Source organism: Ascidiella aspersa, chromosome 8 (assembly GCF_963924565.1).
Source record: "Ascidiella aspersa chromosome 8, kaAscAspe10.2, whole genome shotgun sequence".
Classification (NCBI taxonomy): Eukaryota; Metazoa; Chordata; class Ascidiacea; order Phlebobranchia; family Ascidiidae; genus Ascidiella; species Ascidiella aspersa.
The window spans coordinates 4660784-4682131 of record NC_139454.1 but is presented as its reverse complement, the minus strand read 5'-3'; the positions used below and the strand labels follow the sequence as shown (position 1 = coordinate 4682131).

Genomic DNA, 21348 nt, shown 5'->3' with positions numbered 1-21348 from the left:
TGGTTCAGTTTTAAACAAATGAATGGAGTGTAAGCTTTGTAAGATTTAAAAATGACTAAATAAAAGGCTGGGAATCACAGGTATAAATCTGTTGCTTGTAAATTTGCGACTATTTGGCGCCGCAATTTCCTCACCTTTCAGTAGCATAAAAACAACTTCCTAACCGCAATCATAACCGGTATTTTATCAGAACTACAATGCCCAGTCGCGCCTGCTTTTCCAGTGGACGACTGCTTTTAGAATCTCTTTGTTTTAAATTGTGTTGTTAAACCTCAAGCTTTTAGGTTGTCGTAATTCGAAACAATTACCGTGTGTTTAATTGCAACAAGTTTTTCATTTTGTTTTTCAGGCAGTTTTGTTCTAGCTGTTGATAGTCCTACTGTATCTACATTTATCCACAATGTCATTGCTCATCAAAGGTGGAAAAGTTGTGAATGCGGATCAATCTTTTCTTGCCGACGTCTTCGTCGAAAATGGAAAGATTAGTCAGGTAAATTTAGCGAATTTGCTGTATTTTTTTGTAAAGTTTCGTTACTTTTAATTTGTAAGTTTCTTTACTTTGAATTGCAAAACTTATAATGTATGCAAAATCAGACGTTTTTGCGAGATTTGGTTTGTTTTCATTAGCGTAAGTAACACAAAATAGGCTAAAATTGGTCATTGAAACATCGGCAATGCTTTGTTACGTCACGAAGGCGCGCGGCGTGTTAACATTTAGCTTCCGATCCGGTGGACAAGAAAATGTTCAACTTTTTAGGATCGTGTCCAGAGGCAGATTCAGATAGAGCTCCAGATGTTGTTTTTTTTGTCAACCTACTTAACTATTTATAGCAGTGTTTCGCAACCCTTTTTGGCTTGTTGACAGTAAGCACAATAGACCCTGTCATAACACAACGAATCTTCTCATTGCATAAAAGTTAGACATAACACAGTGGAAAATTCAAACTCGTGATACTCACATTTCTAAACAAAATCTCCTTCGTCCAATGTGTTAAAGCATTTATTTTCGACCCGAGTTCCATAGAACATTTGTAAAATTAATATTCTTTTCGCGGAACACCTGACGATCTTTTACGGAATACCATTTGAAAATCACTGGTCTCGAAGACCTAATTAACATCATATTATTTTAATATTGAAAATTGGAATGATTTTTTTAATTTTGTTAAACTAAGAGTTTAATTGAAACAAGACATTGGCGCCTTCTCCTTGAATGGATTTAGACTCGATTTAAGTTTCACAATTTTTGGACGGCAAAGAGATATCTTAAGTTCATTTATTTTATGACGTAACTTTATGACGTCAGCTGTTAAAAGTTTTGCCGACCCTGGTTCATGCCAACCAAAACATAATTAGCGGTCAGCCTTGAAAAAAGTTTAAGAATAGCTGGACTAACGATATGTAAGCCTTTATAGTGGGATTTGTAATGTTTTTTTTACCATCATATAAGATAAGTCAAACATTAAATCACTTTTAAAGGTTGGAAGGGACCTTTCTATCCCAGATGACTGCCGGATTATTGATGCTTCAGACAAGCTTGTCATGCCTGGTGGAATTGACACACATACCCACATGCAATTCCCTGATATGGGGACTTTTGTAAGTGACGTTAAATAAAGTATTTACTAACTATGTCGCTGGAGGTCGTAGTCTGCAGTAGTGCCTGGGTTCCATTTACCGCTTATAGCTTTGCAAATTAAAAACGAATAATCCATAGATCATAGATCTTGAGTAAAAACAATACAGAATGGTTCAATATACAAATAATGTGGTATAATCATTTTCGTGTTGGTAATTTGTTTATAACATATAATTCCAAGGTGATTAATTTGTAACATATAAAAGGCGATTAATTAGAATTTTGCTCATAAAACTATATTTAAAACTATATTTATGATATAAATTACAAAAAGGTCAAATATAAAAAGCAATATAGTCAAATATTAAAAAAAACAATTTTAAAAGTAAAAAAAATAAATTCACTGTTTTTAAAATAACTTACATTGGGATACTTACATAAAATAATTTGATTAACTAATTTTTTCATTTAAATATTTTTCATAATGTTTTTAGGTCAAATAAAAAACAAAGACAGCGCATTAGGCCTATCAAAAATGGTCTAATAAAAAGATCTTCAGTGTCTTTTTAATAGGTCAAATAAAAAGACCAAGACAACGCAAAACATAAGACGAAAAACTTAAGTTAAAAATACTGGTTTCATTTCAACTTTAAAGCATAATTATAGTTGGAGGTTGTAGTAAGACGTAGTAAGAATAACATCAGCCCACATAGTTGGGAGTATTTTGAACGTTTTGAATCTATCTTTATTCATTTCAACTATGCTTTAGGTCATATAAATCTTTATAATAGGTCAAAATGAAAGACGAAGACAAGACAAAAAATAAGGCTAAAAATTTCAATTAAAAATTGTACCTGTTTTACTTTGTTTTAGTCAATCGATGACTTCTACATCGGAACAAGGGCGGCCCTGGCCGGAGGAACCACTATGATCCTGGACTTTGTTCTTGATAAGAAGCAAGTTCCTCTTCTTGAGGCATACGACAAGTGGAGAGGTTGGGCTGATCCTAAAGTCTGCTGCGATTACGCGCTTCACGTCGCAATTACGTGGTGGAGCCCTCAGGTTAGAGCTGAAATAACCTTTAAGGCCCGTTTACACTACAGCTGCACTAAGCTGAGCAAAGCGTAATTTGCATTTAAATTCTATTGTGGCAAGCGTTTCACGCTTTGCTAAACTAAAGCCCAGTGCAGCTATAGAAAAACGTTAGGTTTTGGAGCGAATTTTACGCCCAGCTCAACTGAGCGAAGGTGTAGTGAAAACAATTTCACGCTCAGCTTAGCTCAGCACAGCTCAGCGCATCTGTAGTGTGAACGGGCCTTTGAAGGAAAATAGCACGTGCTTTGCACCAAGGGAAAGGGGCACCAATGAAATTTTCATAGACGAATTTTTATTTGTACCTCGGCGCTTAATGAAGTAATTCGAGTTGGACTTAGACCGCAATAGTCGAAAATATACGATTTTGCTATTTTATAACTTTATCTAAAGTTGTAGTGTTTTTTGTTGGATATTTTCACTAAACTTTTATTTTAATATCATAGTGTTGCACAAGTGACGTACTATTTTGAATGACGTAAAGTTGTTACATGTTTTAACTAAAAAACATCAAAAGAAAACGCATTAAAACTAGTCTGTCCGTCTCAGATTACAAAATACAAAATTAATGATCAAATACAAAATTAATGATCATAATAACAAGACAATCTTATCAAGGAAATAAATAGACTAACGACACGCAAGCCGTCATCGTTGGTCAAAACACGATTGGGCTATCACAGTTGTTGCACACGTATGTGTGGTGTATCTTTTATTAGGAGAAATAAAAAAACTAATAACTAATTTAAATACCATAATACGAATTAAAACGACGAAATTTTTAACAGAATATTAAAAAAACGCCTTTTCTTCCCAGCAATATGAAGACATGAAGGTGCTTGTCGATGAAAGAGGCGTGAACTCGTTCAAGATGTTCATGGCTTACAAGGACGACTTTATGTTGAGCGACGATGAAATCTACCAAGTTTGCAAACGAAGTCGTGATCTTGGAGCTGTAGCAATGGTCCACGCAGAAAACGGAGAAATCATAGACAACGTTAGTCACAGTTTTACCATCTTATTGCTAACCGTAGTTGTCTAATCCTAAATGTAAAGATCAAGTGTCACTGTTGACAAATGGTATTGAAATATTGACAAACCTTTGCACAATCGTGCTTCTTTAGGTCAAAATAGGAATAAAGGCAATTGAAATGCTTAAAAGCACAAACGCGAGTAAAATGCAATAAAACGTTGCTTGTGCTTCTATACTCCGTGCATTTGAATTTCTTTCATTTCTACTTTGATCTGATGAAGCACGGTTATGCGACAGCTTGTAAACAACGAAATACAAACTGGCGTTTAACAGTGCCACCTTATTTACCGTACTACAAAGTGTTATTCTTTTTTGTGATTTACTTCGGCGGACATTTTGAAAACAACAAAGCGTTGCTTACTTTTAAGTTATTTTTTTGTTTTATTCCTTCTTTTGTCACACCTAATTAAACACGGTTGATCGGAATTCGTGTAAAGAATTGCGCAAGTAAACTACAATTTTGTATCAAATTATTCGATTTAACTTCAACATAACTTATACCTGTTAAAAACGAAATAAAATACTAAAAAAAATATTTTAGGTCCTTTTAAAGTAAACTGAAAAAAAAATGTTTAGTTATCGTGGTTAATAAAACTATATTTACTTCAAGAATATTCAGCTGCTGCTTCGTGAAACATTAAAATTTAAATATTCCAAATATCTTCACTAAATCTACTTCCTTTTTTAGTTTGATTATCGACTTTTTAAACGAAATTATCCCGCAGGAAGAAAAGAGGATGATTGACCTTGGGATCACCGGCCCTGAAGGTCACGAGATGTCACGACCAGAGGAGGTGGAGGCGGAAGCAACCGGGCGTGCAGTGATGATCGCAAACAGGGTGCGTAGAAACCCTACCTTGGGTTGTGACGTTTCATTCCGGTACCCGATATTTAGACCAAACGTTACTCTTAACTAACACCTATAATGAAGCAATAACCAGTGTATTTTTTGTTTTGTTTTAACGGACTTGTCTTCTTTGCTTACAAAGATATGTTTTCACAATAGTCCTTTTTATTTAACAGATTAGCTTGGTACTCTAACCTGACACCAGCATAATATATCGTTGCTCTCATTACTACGTATCTATAGAAGTATAGATAATTACGTTTAGCTGTTTTTGCTATAAACGGTATTATTGAGTTGTTGTTCATACAGTTATTCGGACGAGTTTACCAAATTTAAAATGGTAATTGACTTATTGACTAGTAAGAGTGTGATAAATAAGACTTGGACTGGGTTTTGCTTTGTTATTTAATGAAAGAAAGCTTGACTCAGACTTAAGTTATGTACAAATGACTTGACCGGGAATTAAGTCAGTATAAATTGCCATGTTTATAGCACTGCGAAATTGCCCGAATAACGTAGTTCATATGGTGATCAAATGTCTGCTGAATATGTATTTCCACTTCAACAATAAAAAAATCCAACTTCTTTAGTATTTGAACAAGTATTTAGCGTGTTCATGTAATATTGTATTGCAGGTGAACTGCCCAATGTACATCGTTCATGTGATGAGCAAATCTTCAGCTGATGTAGTCGTGGCAGCCAGGAAAAAAGGTAATCCCGTAAAAACGATATCCTAGATTGGCTGCAAACAATTAAAAAATATTGTTCGTCGACATATTGTTAAAATACCAGCGTCGGAAAATCGTTTAATAAGTTTATCTTTTCAAGGAGGCTAATATGCATTAAACTAGACGCAACTATCTCTATCATTTTGTTGCGGAACGCTTTAAAAAAGAATATAAAAAAGAACAAAACATTTTTCGTGCAATTTTTATGCCAATTTTTTTATCCTTATAAACGCCATTTTTTTGACAGAGTGTTGTCAAATTTCCAAATGCAAAAAAGGCATTAATAAAAAGCCGACGTGATTTGGACTCTGTGCAAAAGTCCTAAAATACACTTTATTGTCGCTTTTTACCATCTTGAACTTGACACCAGCGTATTACAGGGCTTAATTGTCTGCTTTTTAAGGCAATTTCGTGTCCAAGGGGCCGAATCAAACTTTCTAAGCCGTGGTTATTTAACCAAAATGAATGACGTATTTTCTAAGCTTGCCGTTTAATATCTCGAAAATTATAACTGCATTAGATCTGAAACTTTCATACATAACCAGTACATAAAAAACACAAAACATTAAATCCAGCAATTAACATTATCCAAAACAACACTCTTGTTTATATTATTTTCCAGGCAATGTCGTTTTTGGGGAGCCGATAGCGGCCGGCCTTGGAACTGATGGAACCAACTACTGGCACAAATGTTGGCGCCACGCTGCCGGCCACGTCATGGGTCCCCCCTTACGACCTGACCCCACCACCCCTCAGTATCTCATGAAACTACTTGCAAGGTGTTTTATTGCTTTTGGCGCTGGTCTAGAATCTGAACAGATATTCACCGGGTGTTTATATTGCTAAGATTATTTGGGTTAGGGTGCGAGTTTTGGGGCTTGGGTTGGTGAGGTATTATTATTATATTCGTTTCTTCCTTGCAATTTTTTTTTTGACAACTTGTTTCGTTACTGTAAAAAAAGTGGTAGGTTTCTAGACCAGCACCCACTTTTGTTGATTCGATAAATGACTCCTATATTGTAAACTGCTTACCATTAAAAACGAATCAAATTCGAACTATCGTTAGTAGAAGTGAAGAACTATCTCGCTAAAATGATTTGACAACAATTAATAAAGGCTATATTGTTCAATATCTCCTATCCCTAACTAACTGTTATAAAATCCGTTTTCTAAATTAGATATGTTTTTTAAGAAAAATGAAAATTTACATGAAAAATGTCACCTCGACATAAAAACAATATTAAACATAATATTTCAAAGAAGATTAGGTTAAATACAAAGTTGTTACCTGTTTTAAATTACAACTAATCAACACGAACATCTTAACTCAGAGAAATATAAGCATACCAATTAAGTTACCCTTCTTATCTACAGAAATCGTAGTCAAGCAAAATTTACCAGCTTTCAATCATTTACGGCCGCCAGCATTTTAAACCACAATCAATCAATCAATCAACCAACCCCGGCGCAAAACCAAATGTTTACCACAAAAGCATAGATTTATAATGTGTCAACTGTTCGTTTGGAAAAGCTTCGAATAAAATTAAGAAAGTGGCTATTTGCCCGGCTAGCTCTGGTTACACATACACCCATCAGTGATTATATATATATATATTTTTTTTACCGTTTCGGTCCCCAAAATTTCTCCAGCGGTTTCCCAAATTTTGGACTTGCAACTTTTTGGTATTTAAATGAAAAACTTGCGGTCTCTTAAAATTACTTAGCGGTCACCCAAACCAAACCGTAAAAAAAAACCTGATTAAGTCCACAGTGTTTCCGCGTTAAATTTTTAAAACATAGGATCATTTGTGTTTTATGACCGACATCATTTTAAATTAGGGTAAGGTCAGTGTTTAGGTTCGGATGATGCCATGGTTAATGTTATTAAATATGGTTCCCCATTTATACGTTATTTGCATAATTTATTCCCTAATCCATTTAAATTATTTAGTTACCGAGATAAGAACACACCGTTTAGTGATAATGCATTAATTTAAGTACAATGTTAGCCAGGTAAACAATCTCTTACAGCCAAGATTTCTTCAAATCAGGTTCTTACAGCCAATGTTTCTTTAAAACATTAGGTTCAAACTTTCTGTCCAAGTTTTTAAAAGCTTGAAAACTTACTTAACATTTCTAAAAAGTAAAAAAAAACAATGTTTTATTTCTAGTGGCGACATGGAATGTACAGGGACCGACAATTGCACGTTCAGCATTGAGCAGAAGGCGATGGGAAAAGACAACTTTCGACAAATCCCGAGTGGAATAAACGGCGTTGAAGATCGAATGTCGGTCATCTGGGAGGTGAAATACTATTAAGTTGAAGTTATTTGACTCGGTACATTTTCGAAAAAAAAAAAACCTTTGGCAGTTTCGTTTGATTTGATTTTCGTGTGTTCGACATTTTAGGCAAATGTTCAGGCGGTACGATAACCCGAAAATCTCTAATTTTGTTTTCAAGCTAAACAGTTTGCCAAAGTACTGGAAGCTTAGTAACCATTTTTTCTTTTATAAGTGCCGCTACTACCCATGGATACCGGGTATCTGTTACGATACGATACTATCGCTAGGCTCTACGATGGGTTGCATTATATATCTTGTTTGTGAAAAAAGTGTCCTTTGGCTGGGCATTTAAGAAGATCTAATACCGTGGACTTCAACCTTTTTTATTAACCGACCCCAAATTATATATAAAATGAAATCAGCATTTACATGCGACCCCACCTTGTTTTACGATAAGTAATTTTTCGACTTACTAAACGAGCGATTAAATATTACGTTTAAGATATATAGGACCTACAATTTCAAACAACTGTGACACATGTCTACCGAAGTAAAAAGTTTAAAATACCACACTTAAATTTAAGGTTAACACCCGAAACACGACTTTTTTATTTTGTTTTTAAATTTTCAAATACCCATTACGCTCGTTTAAACGACAAGCCCAATAAAATCACTAACTGATCTAATACACTCATGTACATTCAATAACGGTCAGTTATAGACCTGTGGTACATTGCTTAGTCATACTCGGTGTCCCTTCCAACTAAAATACGTGATAAAAAGGAGACAAAAAACAAATATTACATAAGTGTTAAAAATGTATCGAGTTTTTTCCTTAAGCGAAAAAAGCTTCACTTACCTTTAACACTTCTTAAATTTTTATTCCCAGTTAAACTAAGACTAAAAACAAAGAAATATGTGATACTGCCGAAACTGCACCTATATTAGTTGTTATTGACTCCGATAAAAAAGAAAATTAACTTAAATTAATAATTTCCGTGCAACAACTTTGACCGAGGTTATGAATCCCAATCTCATATCAGACTAGTTCTTTTTCTTATCAAAGGGACAAATCGTTATTATTTTCCAATAAATTTATATTTGTTCACAGAAAGGTGTAAGCAGTGGAATCATGGATGAGAACAAGTTCGTTGCTGTTACGAGCACAAACGCTGCCAAGGTTTTCAACATGTACCCCCAAAAAGGGGTAATAGCCCCTGGGTCTGATGCTGATATCATTGTGTGGGACCCAGAAGCAACAAGGTAAGTTTGAGTTCTGCAGTTTGCTAGGGCACTTAGGTAGCTGTTTATCATCAGTTCATTCGGGGTGGCCTACTATTTGGAATAAAGTAATTTTTATTATTTTTTTGGATACAATTTTTTTTTTAATGCTTGGTGCTTGCTAAGCGAAATAACAAACCAGTTTAAAAAAATTAAGTTTAATTATAGTTTTTTGCGTTATAAACCACGCAACATAAATCGCTTCATTGTTTGCAGAACGATTTCTGCGTCTACCCACCACCAAGCTGTCGACTTTAACATCTTCGAGGGAATGGTTTGCCACGGCGTCACTCTATGCACCATCAGTAGGGGAAAGGTCGTCTACCACAACGGAAAGTTCACAGTTTCCGCTGGAGATGGAAAATACGTTCCAAAGTAAGTATATAACCGGGATTAAAAGGGTTTTTCTCATTTAAATCAACCTAAAATTGGTTTTGTATTTGGTTGGTTGGTTGGTTGGTTTGGTATTTGGTTGTTTGGTTGTTTTTTTGGTTGGTTTATTGTTTGGTTGTTTGGTTGTTTGGTTGTTTGGTTGTTTGGTTGGTTGGTTGGTTGGTTGGTTGGTTGTTTAGTTATTTGGTTGGTTGTTTAGTTATTTGGTTGGTTGTTTAGTTATTTGGTTGGTTGTTTGGTTGGTTGGTTGGTTGGTTGGTTGGTTGGTTGGTTGGTTGGTTGGTTGGTTGGTTGCCAATTTGCCAAATCAAGCCCCGTGTCCGGTTCCGACTCTACAGCATGTATTAGGCTACACCCATTTACGTACCATTAATAAAATTAGCTGGATATTCAACAATCCACTCATATGTGGTTGGAAAATACTCCACCAATATGCTATTCCACTATTGCAATTTCCAGTTTTCGGCCTTATCGGATTCGAATTAGGTTCTTCGAATGCGCACGTCGGACTTGGTACTCGGGTAGTCTTACTCGAATTCTTAGCCCCGAATTCATCTCCGACTCCGCAGCTTTGCTTATAATAAGATTTATGTAATACACCCATTATGCCGAGCAGGTAGTCTGCACTGTCCAGCTTGCCAGCCATATTGATAAAAGTTTTAATGACTTGGTTTCCCTTCCCAGGAAAGCTTGGTGTGATTACGTTTACAACGGCATCAGGAAACGTCAGGAGACTCACGACCCAAAGAAAGTGGAAAGGGAGCCTTACACAGGTTAATATCGGGAACCAAATAATAGGACTTTCACACCTTGAACGAACTGCTTTTACTAAACTAGCTACGGTACCCAATAAAAGAGTTTCTTTTGACAGAATTTGCACATGTATTGTAAATATGACAATTTGTTTAAATTCAAGTTCTATTTCTTTGTTTGTACGAAGGGTAACACTTATAAAAAAAATTTTAATTAACAAAATATTTTGTTGAACATAAAAATACAAACGTTTACCAGAAAATATCCTATGAAAAGACAAACGTTTACCCCAAAATATCACGCATTTACCAATTAATAGTGTTGTGTGATGTTTTGGTGAAACAGTTTAGCAGAATCGACACTAACTCAATGAATGTTGCGTCAATTTGCAAATAAATAAATAAACAGCTTTGCTGCTAATTGCTCCAAAGATTGCCAATAAGTTGAACAACAGTTTTTGAGAAAATAAGCTTTACTAAACATCGACAACCGTTTTTGTCACTTTATACGCAGGTCCCGTTTACAAGGTCAAATCAGAAGTCAAGTCACAATCGAGGGAAGGTTCATAAATTTTGCTGGTTGTATTGCAGTTATTTACCAGCAAATGAAGGCCTCGTCTGTCGTTAGTTAAAAATATATTAAGATGTCAGCTAAAAATGTTTCAAATTAATTCTATATTACTGCACTTGTTACATTTGACCTTCGGCCATGTAACTGTATACAATGATTCAAAATAGTCTACTAATTTTTTGTTAAGGAAAACATAGAGGACATAACTGCCTTAAGTACCAGTAATTTTTTAAAGTAGGTCGTTTTTACTGTGTTTTTCCGCTAATTTTAATCTGCAAAAACAAGCGCAATGAGCTTCGTTATGTAAATTCTATACCAACCTATCGTTTTAAAACAAACTCTTAAGATTAATATTTTAACGAACCTCTAAATTCTTCATCTAAGCTCGTTGTATTCGCATTTTATGCAAGAACATTACGTTTTTTAACACTTCTTAACAATATTATTTACCTCATGCATAGCCTATCACAAGAAACTTCAGCCATTGATTATCTTTTTCATACAAACCACGGAGAAAACTATTTGTATGTTTATGACTTGTGTACGGTACGATAATATTACCTTTTGTAAAGTGAATTTTCGTTTTTGCGGCAGTTTTTAACACCAAATATACTCGAGCGTGTACTGTAAAACGTTTCCTGATTTTTGCTACATAGAAATCAATAAAAAATATGTTTTATAGAGTCATACAAAAAGAATAAACATGGTAAGTTTTAGAAGTCGATTGTCTTGTTAACAGCTGGACGTCAAATAGATAAAATTGACTTAACTTAACCCACATGTCAATTTGTTATTCGCAACTTTGGGAACTTCCCGGTAATCGTGCGGTTGCAAAATGACGTGTTCTGTAAACAAAGTGGTTTTGCTGAGTTAACAGAAATATTTCGATCTGCATTCGTTTACGAAAGTAATCCCGGTTTACTTAATTTAAACAACGTGTTGTTTTGCTAAAAAAAATGTCATAAAGGCTTTAGTTATCGAACTAAAAGGGTTTAAACAGTTGTAATGTAATATATCAGTTTAATTTCATTATGATGTTTAAAATTACTTTATATTAGCTCCAAACATTTAATTAAGCTCTTTTATGTTCTGTAGTATTGCTTCTGCAATCTTATAAAACCTTCTCGTAATAAAGGCTGCGCCCTGATTTATTTTATTTAGAAAACACGCACATGCAGGGCGCATTTTTATTGGTAAAATAAATTTAATTAGGTTTTTTCTGCTGGTAAGCGCAAATAAAGCAACTCAGGCAACAACTTTAATACGTTTAGTAATATTTTTGTTCTTTATATTAGTCAAAAATGAATTTTTTTTATAAGTTTTGCTATGTTGCTGAATAACAGAGATTATAAAAAAAATTACCGGGATTCGGGATCGTTATTTTGCGGGAAATCCTTGGAATTTCCCGTCAAAACATTCCCAGCGAGGAACCCTAAGTAAAATATTACAGCAGTGGTAGTTGTAAAATACGGAAATTACCTTTTTGGGCAGACTCGTGAATAGTGCTGTGGGCCTGACTGCATTCCATAATTTGTGGACGCCAAAGATTCATGCCAAATTCTTTTTTGGCTGAAATCCTACGCCAAAATAGGACAATATATATGCCAAAATCGACAATTTTGTTTTGGTAAATTAAAAAAGCCAGCGATGTTTCACGCCAAATAACGTCACTGGCGTGATTTTGGGCAAGCATTCCATGCCAAAGATCTGGCGGGAAGGCACTTGAATGCAATTGGGGCTGTGTGCAACATATAAATAATTGAGTAATATTTGCCTTTTATTCCCAATTGCTTATTTACAAAAAAATGTATAAATTGGTTTGACTTTTTTGTAGAGTTTTAATCTGTATCTTAAGCAACTTAACATTAAGTCAAAATGACTACAAAAGACCGACTTTTGGTGAAAGGTGGACGCGTGGTGAATGCAGATCGTTCGTTTGATGCAGACGTTTACATTGAAAATGGAAAAATTTCCCAGGTATAAAATCAGAAAATTTGCTCTTTTTAAAATAAACTGTGTTGTGTGTAACATTCTTAACTTATTATTCACTGTACAATTAGAACTATATATTCTACCAGTTGCACTCATTTAATTACTAAGTTACTTTTTTGTTCTAAAGGTTGGAAAGAACTTAACTGTGCCAGGTGGAACTCGTACAATTGATGCAAAAGGAAAAATTGTGATGCCTGGTGGAATTGACACCCACACACATATGCAACTACCATATATGGGAACCTGTGTAAGTTTAATACATTAAGGGTTTTCATCTAAATCAGCCTTTCTTAACTTGGGGTAAATTTTAAAAAAAAATTACCCCAGGGGGAAATTTTTTTTTTAGTAAATTTACCCCAGGGGGAAAATTTCTTCATTTTAGGTGGTAAATGAGCTTTCAATGAAAATATCAACATCAGTTACCTACAAAATTGTGCCAGTTGTAGGTATTGATAGCCTACTTTTCTAGTTCAGATTAACCACTAATTCAAAGCTAGCCTAGTAGCCTATTTATTCTTTATTGTCAACTGTAGTGTAGGTAATGTTATGCTTTGCTGATTGATACTTTTTTCAGTTTATTGGCAACATCCTTACCTCTTAATTACTTTATTGTTATGTGATTTGCTGTTGCAGTTCCATTGTGCTTTAATAATTAGTAGCTTTGATTACTGCAAGGTTTAGTACACCTTTTAAAATTTCAGTGCTCGTTATGCATGTGATGCCTACTCTTTGTCACCGGTTACAGCTTAACAAGCCCAGTTATTATCTACTACTTTATCAGACATTTTTTACAAATAAAGCAAAGACAGCCGTCGCAAAATAACTGATGTAATTTGTTACCCACGTTTTGTTAATAAATGAGCACATTTTTATATATTGGGGGTAAATCTGATATTCATCTTGGTTAAAAGAGTAAAATATACAAAAAAGGTTAAGAACCCCTGATCTAAATCTATAAAGTATATATATATATATATATATTACATTACATTTTTTAAAACTCTAGTTACAGATATTTAGAGAAAAAGTTATTTGTAACATTTTTAAAAATACGTCACAAAATGTTGAATATTTAAGAATCCTATAAATTTTTGTGAAACAATTTGTTAAATTTAAAGGTGAAAGCTATCGTTTCATATAATATGCAATGCAATAACTTCATTATAAAATGTAAAAAAAAAGTTTATTATTATACTTTTGCTATCCGAGTATGTTATGTTTTGATGTTGATGTTTTATTAAATTCCAAGCTAACATACTTTAGTGTTCAGAGAAACATAGAAAACATTAATTTAGACTACTATAATACTGATTCGGATAATAGTAAAAATCAGACACGAACAACAGTATATAAACTAGACGGGGATGCGGTTGTTGTATATTTTGTCAGGGGGTATATTTTCAGGCTTAAGTGTTTTTTTTTAAATTTTAAATTTAAACTTTTTTTTTTCTTTTTTGATATTTTGTATTGTATATTTCATATTTTTTCCTTAACTTGTTTCTGCAAGCAAAAACAGATATGGGCCGAAAACTTCCCCACTTGACTTGTGGCTTTGATGCGAAAGGGGTTCAAATATGGCGTCGTATTATTTGGGAAATGATCGAAACATATATTTGATAAATAGAATTTACGTAGATAATGCGTACAAGCATGTTATTACACTTTGGCCAGCTAACATGTTTAAAAAGCAAATATTATCATTCTCTTAAAATGGTTTAACGTCCATGGTTTGCTATACTTTTGCCAACTTTTACTGGGTAAATTTTTACCATGGCTTGGTCCGAGCAATCATAGTTATAACAGACTTTAAATCTGTAGTTTCGAGCAATATGCAAAACACTTTTATATGCCTAATAAACCACCTTTTAATTGAAAGTTTTGCCAATTGAAATCAAATAAACGCAGTGTTGTTAATATTTATTTTATTATGACGCCATGTTACAACATAGCTTTGTAACGTTTTCCCTAATAATGCATTCAGCTTTATGTTTTGCTTGCTGCGCCCTTGTACAATTTTAATTTGTTAAGGCCTGGTGTTGATATGTTTGATTGGAGTAACATACGCAACTGGTGCAAATAGAGAGGCGTACACTGCCACCAGATTTCGCATTTAAATTTGCGACGCTAAATATGTTGTTTCGTAGGAGCGATAAGTTATTTTACTAAGCGAAACCTCCTTTCAAAAAGCTAGTCACATGCCTCCACTTTTACTAGACAAGCCACTTCGCACTGTAAGTCTTACGCCGAGTTGATATGTTACGGACAATAAAGCGCAGCAGGATACCAGCAGCCGCCTCGTCGTGACGCGAGCTGAATAAAGCAAGTGATATGAAAGCATTCTGTATTGCAGTTTTTCTGCCACTAGATAGGAGTAGATAGCTGTTATAAACTAAAGCGATGACGTCACATTATTGGTTTTTTGTCCCCACATCAAAGGCACCTAGGGGTGCAGCCTCATAAACCTCGGCATCGCACCTTCATACCACTCTACGTCATGTCTGAAAATTTGAAAGTTCTACGACGTATACTTTTTCTATAATGCTTCGGACAAAAATCGGTCAGAAACATACCAAGCCAACCATAAAAACCATACAAACCGTAAAAAACAAAAAATTATAAGAGCAAAAACAAGATATGTCCCGAAAATAAATTTTCGGCCCGTATAATTAAACCTGGTTCCTAAATGTATAAAAATTTTTATTTTTTATTTATTTTTATGTGTTTATGGTTGTATCTTGAAATAAACAACATGTAGCATTTACTTAAGGTTTGCAATCAGATTTAACTTTAAAAAGAGGAGATTTGTGATCTGTTAAAAAAGTATGTTTTCAGGCAGTTGATGATTTCTATACTGGAACGAAGGCGGCATTAGCTGGTGGAACGACAATGATTATCGACTTTGTGATTCCCATGAAGCAAGAATCACCACTCGCTGCTTTTAACAAATGGAGAGGATGGGCCGACCCAAAAGTCTGCTGCGACTACGCATTTCACGTCGCTATTACTTGGTGGAGCAAGCAGGTTCGAATATTTTTAATATACAAAATAAAACAAAATGATGAAAATCTTTGAACTGGGTCATTAAACATAGAGCAGTGGTTCTTTAACTTTTCTGGCGGCATACCCTAATGGCTTTTTACTGTTTTGTTGCATGCCACTTGGTTTCAAAAGCAAATTTTTTAATTAAATTACATTTATTAATTAAAGGGCCAAAATTTTGTTATAAAATGGTCAAATTTTGGACTTTTTCCATGACCCCGCGTACACGACAAAAAATGGTCAAATTTTGGACTTTTTTCATGACCCCGCGTACAAGACCAAAAATTGTCCAATTTCGGACTATTTTCATGACACCGCATAAAAAATGGTCAAAGCAAAAATGGTCAAATTTAGGAGTTTTTTCACGACCCCGCGTACACGACAAAAACTGGTAAAATTTAGGACTTTTTTCATGACCCCGGGTACACGACCAAAAATGGTCAAATTTTGGACTTTTTTCATGACCCCGCGTACACATCAAAAAATGGTCCAATTTTGGATTTTTTTCATGACCCCGCGTACACGTCAAAAAATGGTCCTATTTAGGACTTTTTTCATGACCCCGCGTATACGACAAAAAATGGTCCAATTTTGGACTTTTTTCACGACCCCGCATACACGACCAAAAATGGTCAAATTTAGGAGTTTTTTCACGACCCCGCGTACACGACAAAAACTGGTAAAATTTAGGACTTTTTTCATTACCCCGCGTACACGACAAAAAATGGTCCAATTTTGGAGTTTTTTCAGGACCCCGCGTACACGACAAAAAATGGTTGAATTTTGGACTTTTTTCATGACCCCGCGTACACAACCAAAAATTGTCCAACTTTGGACTATTTTCATGACCCCGCGTACACGACAAAAATAAGTTAAATTTTGGCTATTTTCATGACCCCGCGTACATGACCAAAAATGGCAAATTTTGGACTTTTTTCATGACCCGCGTACACGACCAAAAATGGTCAAATTTTGGAGTTTTTCATGACCCCGCGTACACAACAAAAAATGGTCAAATTTTGGACTTTTTTCATGACCCCGCGTACACGACAAAAACTGGTCAAATTTTGGACTTTTTTCATGACCCCGCGTACACAGCAAAAAATGGTCCAATTTTGGAGTTTTTTCAGGACCCCTCGTACACGACAAAAACTGGTAAAATTTAGGACTTTTTTTATGACCCCATGTACACGACCAAAAATGGTCCAATTTTGGGAGTTTTATCATGACCCCGCGTAAACAACCAAAAATGGTTGGCTATTTTTCATGACCCCGCGTACATGACCAAAAATGGTCAAATTTTGGACTTTTTTCATGACCCCCGCGTACACGACCAAAAATGGTCAAATTTTGGAGTTTTTTCATGACCCCGCGTACACAACAAAAAATGGTCAAATTTTGGACTTTTTTCATGACCCCGCGTACACGACAAAAACTGGTCAAATTTTGGACTTTTTTCATGACCCCGCGTACACAGCAAAAAATGGTCCAATTTTGGAGTTTTTTCAGGGCCCCTCGTACACAACAAAAACTGGTCAAATTTTGGACTTTTTTCATGACCCCGTGTACACAACAAAAAATGGTTGAATTTTGGACTTTTTTCATGACCCCGCGTACACAGCAAAAAATCCTCCAATTTGGAGTTTTTTTCATGACCCCGCCGTACACGACAAAAACTGGTCAAATTTTGGACTTTTTTCATGACCCCGCGTACACGACAAAAACTGGTCAAATTTTGGACTTTTTTCATGACCCCGCGTAAACAACAAAAAATGTTTGAATTTTGGACTTTTTTCATTACCCCGCGTACACAGCAAAAAATCCTCCAATTTTGGAGTTTTTTCATGACCCCGCGTACACGACAAAAACTGGTCAAATTTTGGACTTTTTTCATCACCCCGCGTACACAACAAAAAATGGTTGAATTTTGGACTTTTTTCATGACCCCGCGTACACAGCAAAAAATCCTCCAATTTTGGAGTTTTTTTCATGACCCGCGTACACGACCAAAAATGTTCAAATTTAGGAGTTTTTTCACGACCCCGCGTACACGACAAAAACTGGTCAAATTTTGGACTTTTTTCATGACCCCGCGTACACGACCAAAAATGTTCAAATTTAGGAGTTTTTTCACGACCCCGCGTACACGACAAAAACTGGTCAAATTTTGGACTTTATTCATGACCCCGCCGCGTACACAGCAAAAATCCTCCAATTTTGGAGTTTTTTTCATGACCCCGCGTACACAACAAAAAATGGTCCAATTTGGGACTTTTTCCATGACCCCGCGTACACGACAAAAACTGGTCAAATTTGGGAATTTTTTCATAACCCCGCATATACATCAAAAAATCTTCCAATTTGGGATTTTTTCATGACCCCGCGTACACGGGAAAAAATAGTCAAATTTTGGCTTTTTTCATGACCCCGCGTACATGACCAAAAATGGTCAAATTTTGGACTTTTTTCATGACCCCGCGTACACGACAAAAACTGGTAAAATTTAGGACTTTTTTTAATGACCCCATGTACACGACCAAAAATGGTCCAATTTTGGAGTTTTTTCATGACCCCGCGTACACGACAAAATCTGGTCAAATTTTGGACTTTTTTCATGACCCCGCGTACATAACCAAAAATGGTCAAATTTTGGACTTTTTAATGACCCCGCGTACACGACAAAAAATGGTCCTATTTAGGACTTTTCTCAGGACCCCGCGTACACGGGAAAAAATAGTCAAATTTTGGCTTTTTTCATGACCCCGCGTACATGACCAAAAATGGTCAAATTTTGGACTTTTTTCATGACCCCGCGTACACGACAAAATCTGGTCAAATTTTGGACTTTTTTCATGACCCCGCGTACATAACCAAAAATGGTCAAATTTGGACTTTTTTAATGACCCCGCGTACACGACAAAAAATGGTCCTATTTAGGACTTTTCTCAGGACCCGCGTACACGGGAAAAAATAGTCAAATTTTGGCTTTTTTCATGACCCCGCGTACATGACCAAAAATGGTCAAATTTTGGACTTTTTTCATGACCCCGCGTACACGACAAAAACTGGTAAAATTTAGGACTTTTTTTATGACCCCATGTACACGACCAAAAATGGTTGAATTTTGGACTTTTTTCATGACCCCGCGTACACAGCAAAAAATCCTCCAATTTTGGAGTTTTTTTCATGACCCCGCGTACACGACAAAAACTGGTCAAATTTTTGGACTTTTTTCATGACCCCGCGTACACAACAAAAACTGGTAAAATTTAGGACTTTTTTTATGACCCCATGTACACGACCAAAAATGGTCCAATTTTGGAGTTTTTTCATGACCCCGCGTACACGACAAAAACTGGTCAAATTTTGGACTTTTTTCATGACCCCGCGTACACAACAAAAAATGATTGAATTTTGGACTTTTTCATGACCCCGCGTACACAGCAAAAAATCCTCCAATTTTGGAGTTTTTTTCATGACCCCGCGTACACGACAAAAACTGGTCAAATTTTGGACTTTTTCATGACCCCGCGTACACGACAAAAACTGGTCAAATTTTGGACTTTTTTCATGACCCCGCGTACATAACCAAAAATGGTCAAATTTTGGACTTTTTTCACGACCCCGCGTACACGACAAAATATGGTCCTATTTAGGACTTTTTCTCAGGACCCCGCGTACACGGGAAAAAATAGTCAAATTTTGGCTTTTTCATGACCCCGCGTACACGACAAAAACTGGTAAAATTTAGGACTTTTTTATGACCCCATGTACACGACCAAAAATGGTCCAATTTTGGAGTTTTTTCATGACCCCGCGTACACGACAAAAACTGGTCAAATTTTAGACTTTTTTCATGACCCCGCGTACACAACAAAAAATGGTTGAATTTTGGACTTTTTTCATGACCCCGCGTACACAGCAAAAAATCCTCCAATTTTGGAGTTTTTTTCATGACCCCGCGTACACGACAAAAAATGGTCCTATTTAGGACTTTTCTCAGGACCCCGCGTACACGGGAAAAAATAGTCAAATTTTGGCTTTTTTCATGACCCCGCGTACATGACCAAAAATGGTCAAATTTTGGACTTTTTTCATGACCCCGCGTACACGACAAAAACTGGTAAAATTTAGGACTTTTTTTATGACCCCATGTACACGACCAAAAATGGTCCAATTTTGGAGTTTTTCATGACCCCGCGTACACGACAAAATCTGGTCAAATTTTGGACTTTTTTCATGACCCCGCGTACATAACCAAAAATGGTCAAATTTTGGACTTTTTTAATGACCCCGCGTACACGACAAAAAATGGTCCTATTTAGGACTTTTCTCAGGACCCCGCGTACACGGGAAAAAATAGTCAAATTTTGGCTTTTTTCATGACCCCGCGTACATGACCATAAATGGTCAAATTTTGGACTTTTTTCATGACCCCGCGTACACGACAAAATCTGGTCAAATTTTGGACTTTTTTCATGACCCCGCGTACATAACCAAAAATGGTCAAATTTTGGACTTTTTTAATGACCCCGCGTACAAGACAAAAAATGGTCCTATTTAGGACTTTTCTCAGGACCCCGCGTACACGGGAAAAAATAGTCAAATTTTGGCTTTTTCATGACCCGCGTACATGACCAAAAATGGTCAAATTTTGGACTTTTTTCATGACCCCGCGTACACGACAAAAACTGGTAAAATTTAGGACTTTTTTTATGACCCATGTACACGACCAAAAATGGTTGAATTTTGGACTTTTTTCATGACCCCGCGTACACAGCAAAAATCCTCCAATTTTGGAGTTTTTTTCATGACCCCGCGTACACGACAAAAACTGGTCAAATTTTGGACTTTTTTCATGACCCCGCGTACACAACAAAAACTGGTAAAATTTAGGACTTTTTTATGACCCCATGTACACGACCAAAATGGTCCAATTTTGGAGTTTTTTCATGACCCCGCGTACACGACAAAAACTGGTCAAATTTTGGACTTTTTTCATGACCCCGCGTACACAACAAAAAATGATTGAATTTTGGACTTTTTCATGACCCCGCGTACACAGCAAAAAATCCTCCAATTTTGGAGTTTTTTTCATGACCCCGCGTACACGACAAAAACTGGTCAAATTTTGGACTTTTTTCATGACCCCGCATACACATCAAAAAATCTTCCAATTTGGGATTTTTTTCATGACCCCGCGTACACAACAAAAACTGGTCAAATTTTGGACTTTTTTCATGACCCCGCGTACACGACAAAAACTGGTCAAATTTTGGACTTTTTTCATGACCCCGCGTACATAACCAAAAATGGTCAAATTTTGGACTTTTTTCACGACCCGCGTACACGACAAAAAATGGTCCTATTTAGGACTTTTCTCAGGACCCCGCGTACACGGGAAAAAATAGTCAAATTTTGGCTTTTTTCATGACCCCGCGTACATGACCAAAAATGGTCAAATTTTGGACTTTTTTCATGACCCCGCGTACACGACAAAAACTGGTAAAATTTAGGACTTTTTTTATGACCCCATGTACACGACCAAAAATGGTCCAATTTTGGAGTTTTTTCATGACCCCGCGTACACAACAAAACTGGTCAAATTTTAGACTTTTTTCATGACCCCGCGTACACAACAAAAAATGGTTGAATTTTGGACTTATTTTCATGACCCCGCGTACACAGCAAAAAATCCTCCAATTTGGAGTTTTTTTCATGACCCCGCGTACAAGACAAAAAACTGGTCAAATTTTGG

General features: G+C 35.8%; 2 protein-coding genes across 2 annotated transcripts in view; both read left to right on the top strand.

Annotated features, from left to right (window-relative positions):
• Window positions 1-350: 350 nt before the first annotated feature.
• Window positions 351-11068, top strand: LOC146135273 (dihydropyrimidinase-like). Its single transcript, XM_083395204.1, has 12 exons — window positions 351-490; window positions 1480-1599; window positions 2453-2641; window positions 3489-3668; window positions 4430-4543; window positions 5187-5262; window positions 5902-6058; window positions 7451-7583; window positions 8674-8825; window positions 9060-9218; window positions 9921-10009; window positions 10503-11068. Exons 1-12 carry the CDS (start codon window positions 401-403, stop codon window positions 10556-10558), a joined length of 1515 nt encoding a protein of 504 aa, XP_083251330.1. The 5' UTR covers window positions 351-400; the 3' UTR covers window positions 10559-11068.
• A 1332-nt stretch (window positions 11069-12400) lies between these two features.
• Window positions 12401-21348, top strand: part of LOC146135272 (dihydropyrimidinase-like) — a 25049-nt gene continuing 16101 nt past the window's right edge. Inside the window, exons 1-3 of the mRNA XM_083395982.1 lie at window positions 12401-12536; window positions 12679-12798; window positions 15384-15572. Of these exons, the coding sequence (XP_083252108.1) occupies window positions 12435-12536; window positions 12679-12798; window positions 15384-15572 (411 nt within the window). The 5' untranslated portion in view covers window positions 12401-12434. The remainder of the gene's footprint in view (window positions 12537-12678; window positions 12799-15383; window positions 15573-21348) is intronic.

Bases quoted from the DNA above. Each gene is read 5' to 3' on its own strand.
- LOC146135273 (XM_083395204.1), top strand. From the start codon at position 401: ATGTCATTGCTCATCAAAGGTGGAAAAGTTGTGAATGCGGATCAATCT. The intron at 6,059-7,450 runs GTGTTTTATTGC...TTTTATTTCTAG, and splicing joins CTCATGAAACTACTTGCAAG to TGGCGACATGGAATGTACAG. The intron at 10,010-10,502 runs GTTAATATCGGG...CTTTATACGCAG, and splicing joins GGAAAGGGAGCCTTACACAG to GTCCCGTTTACAAGGTCAAA.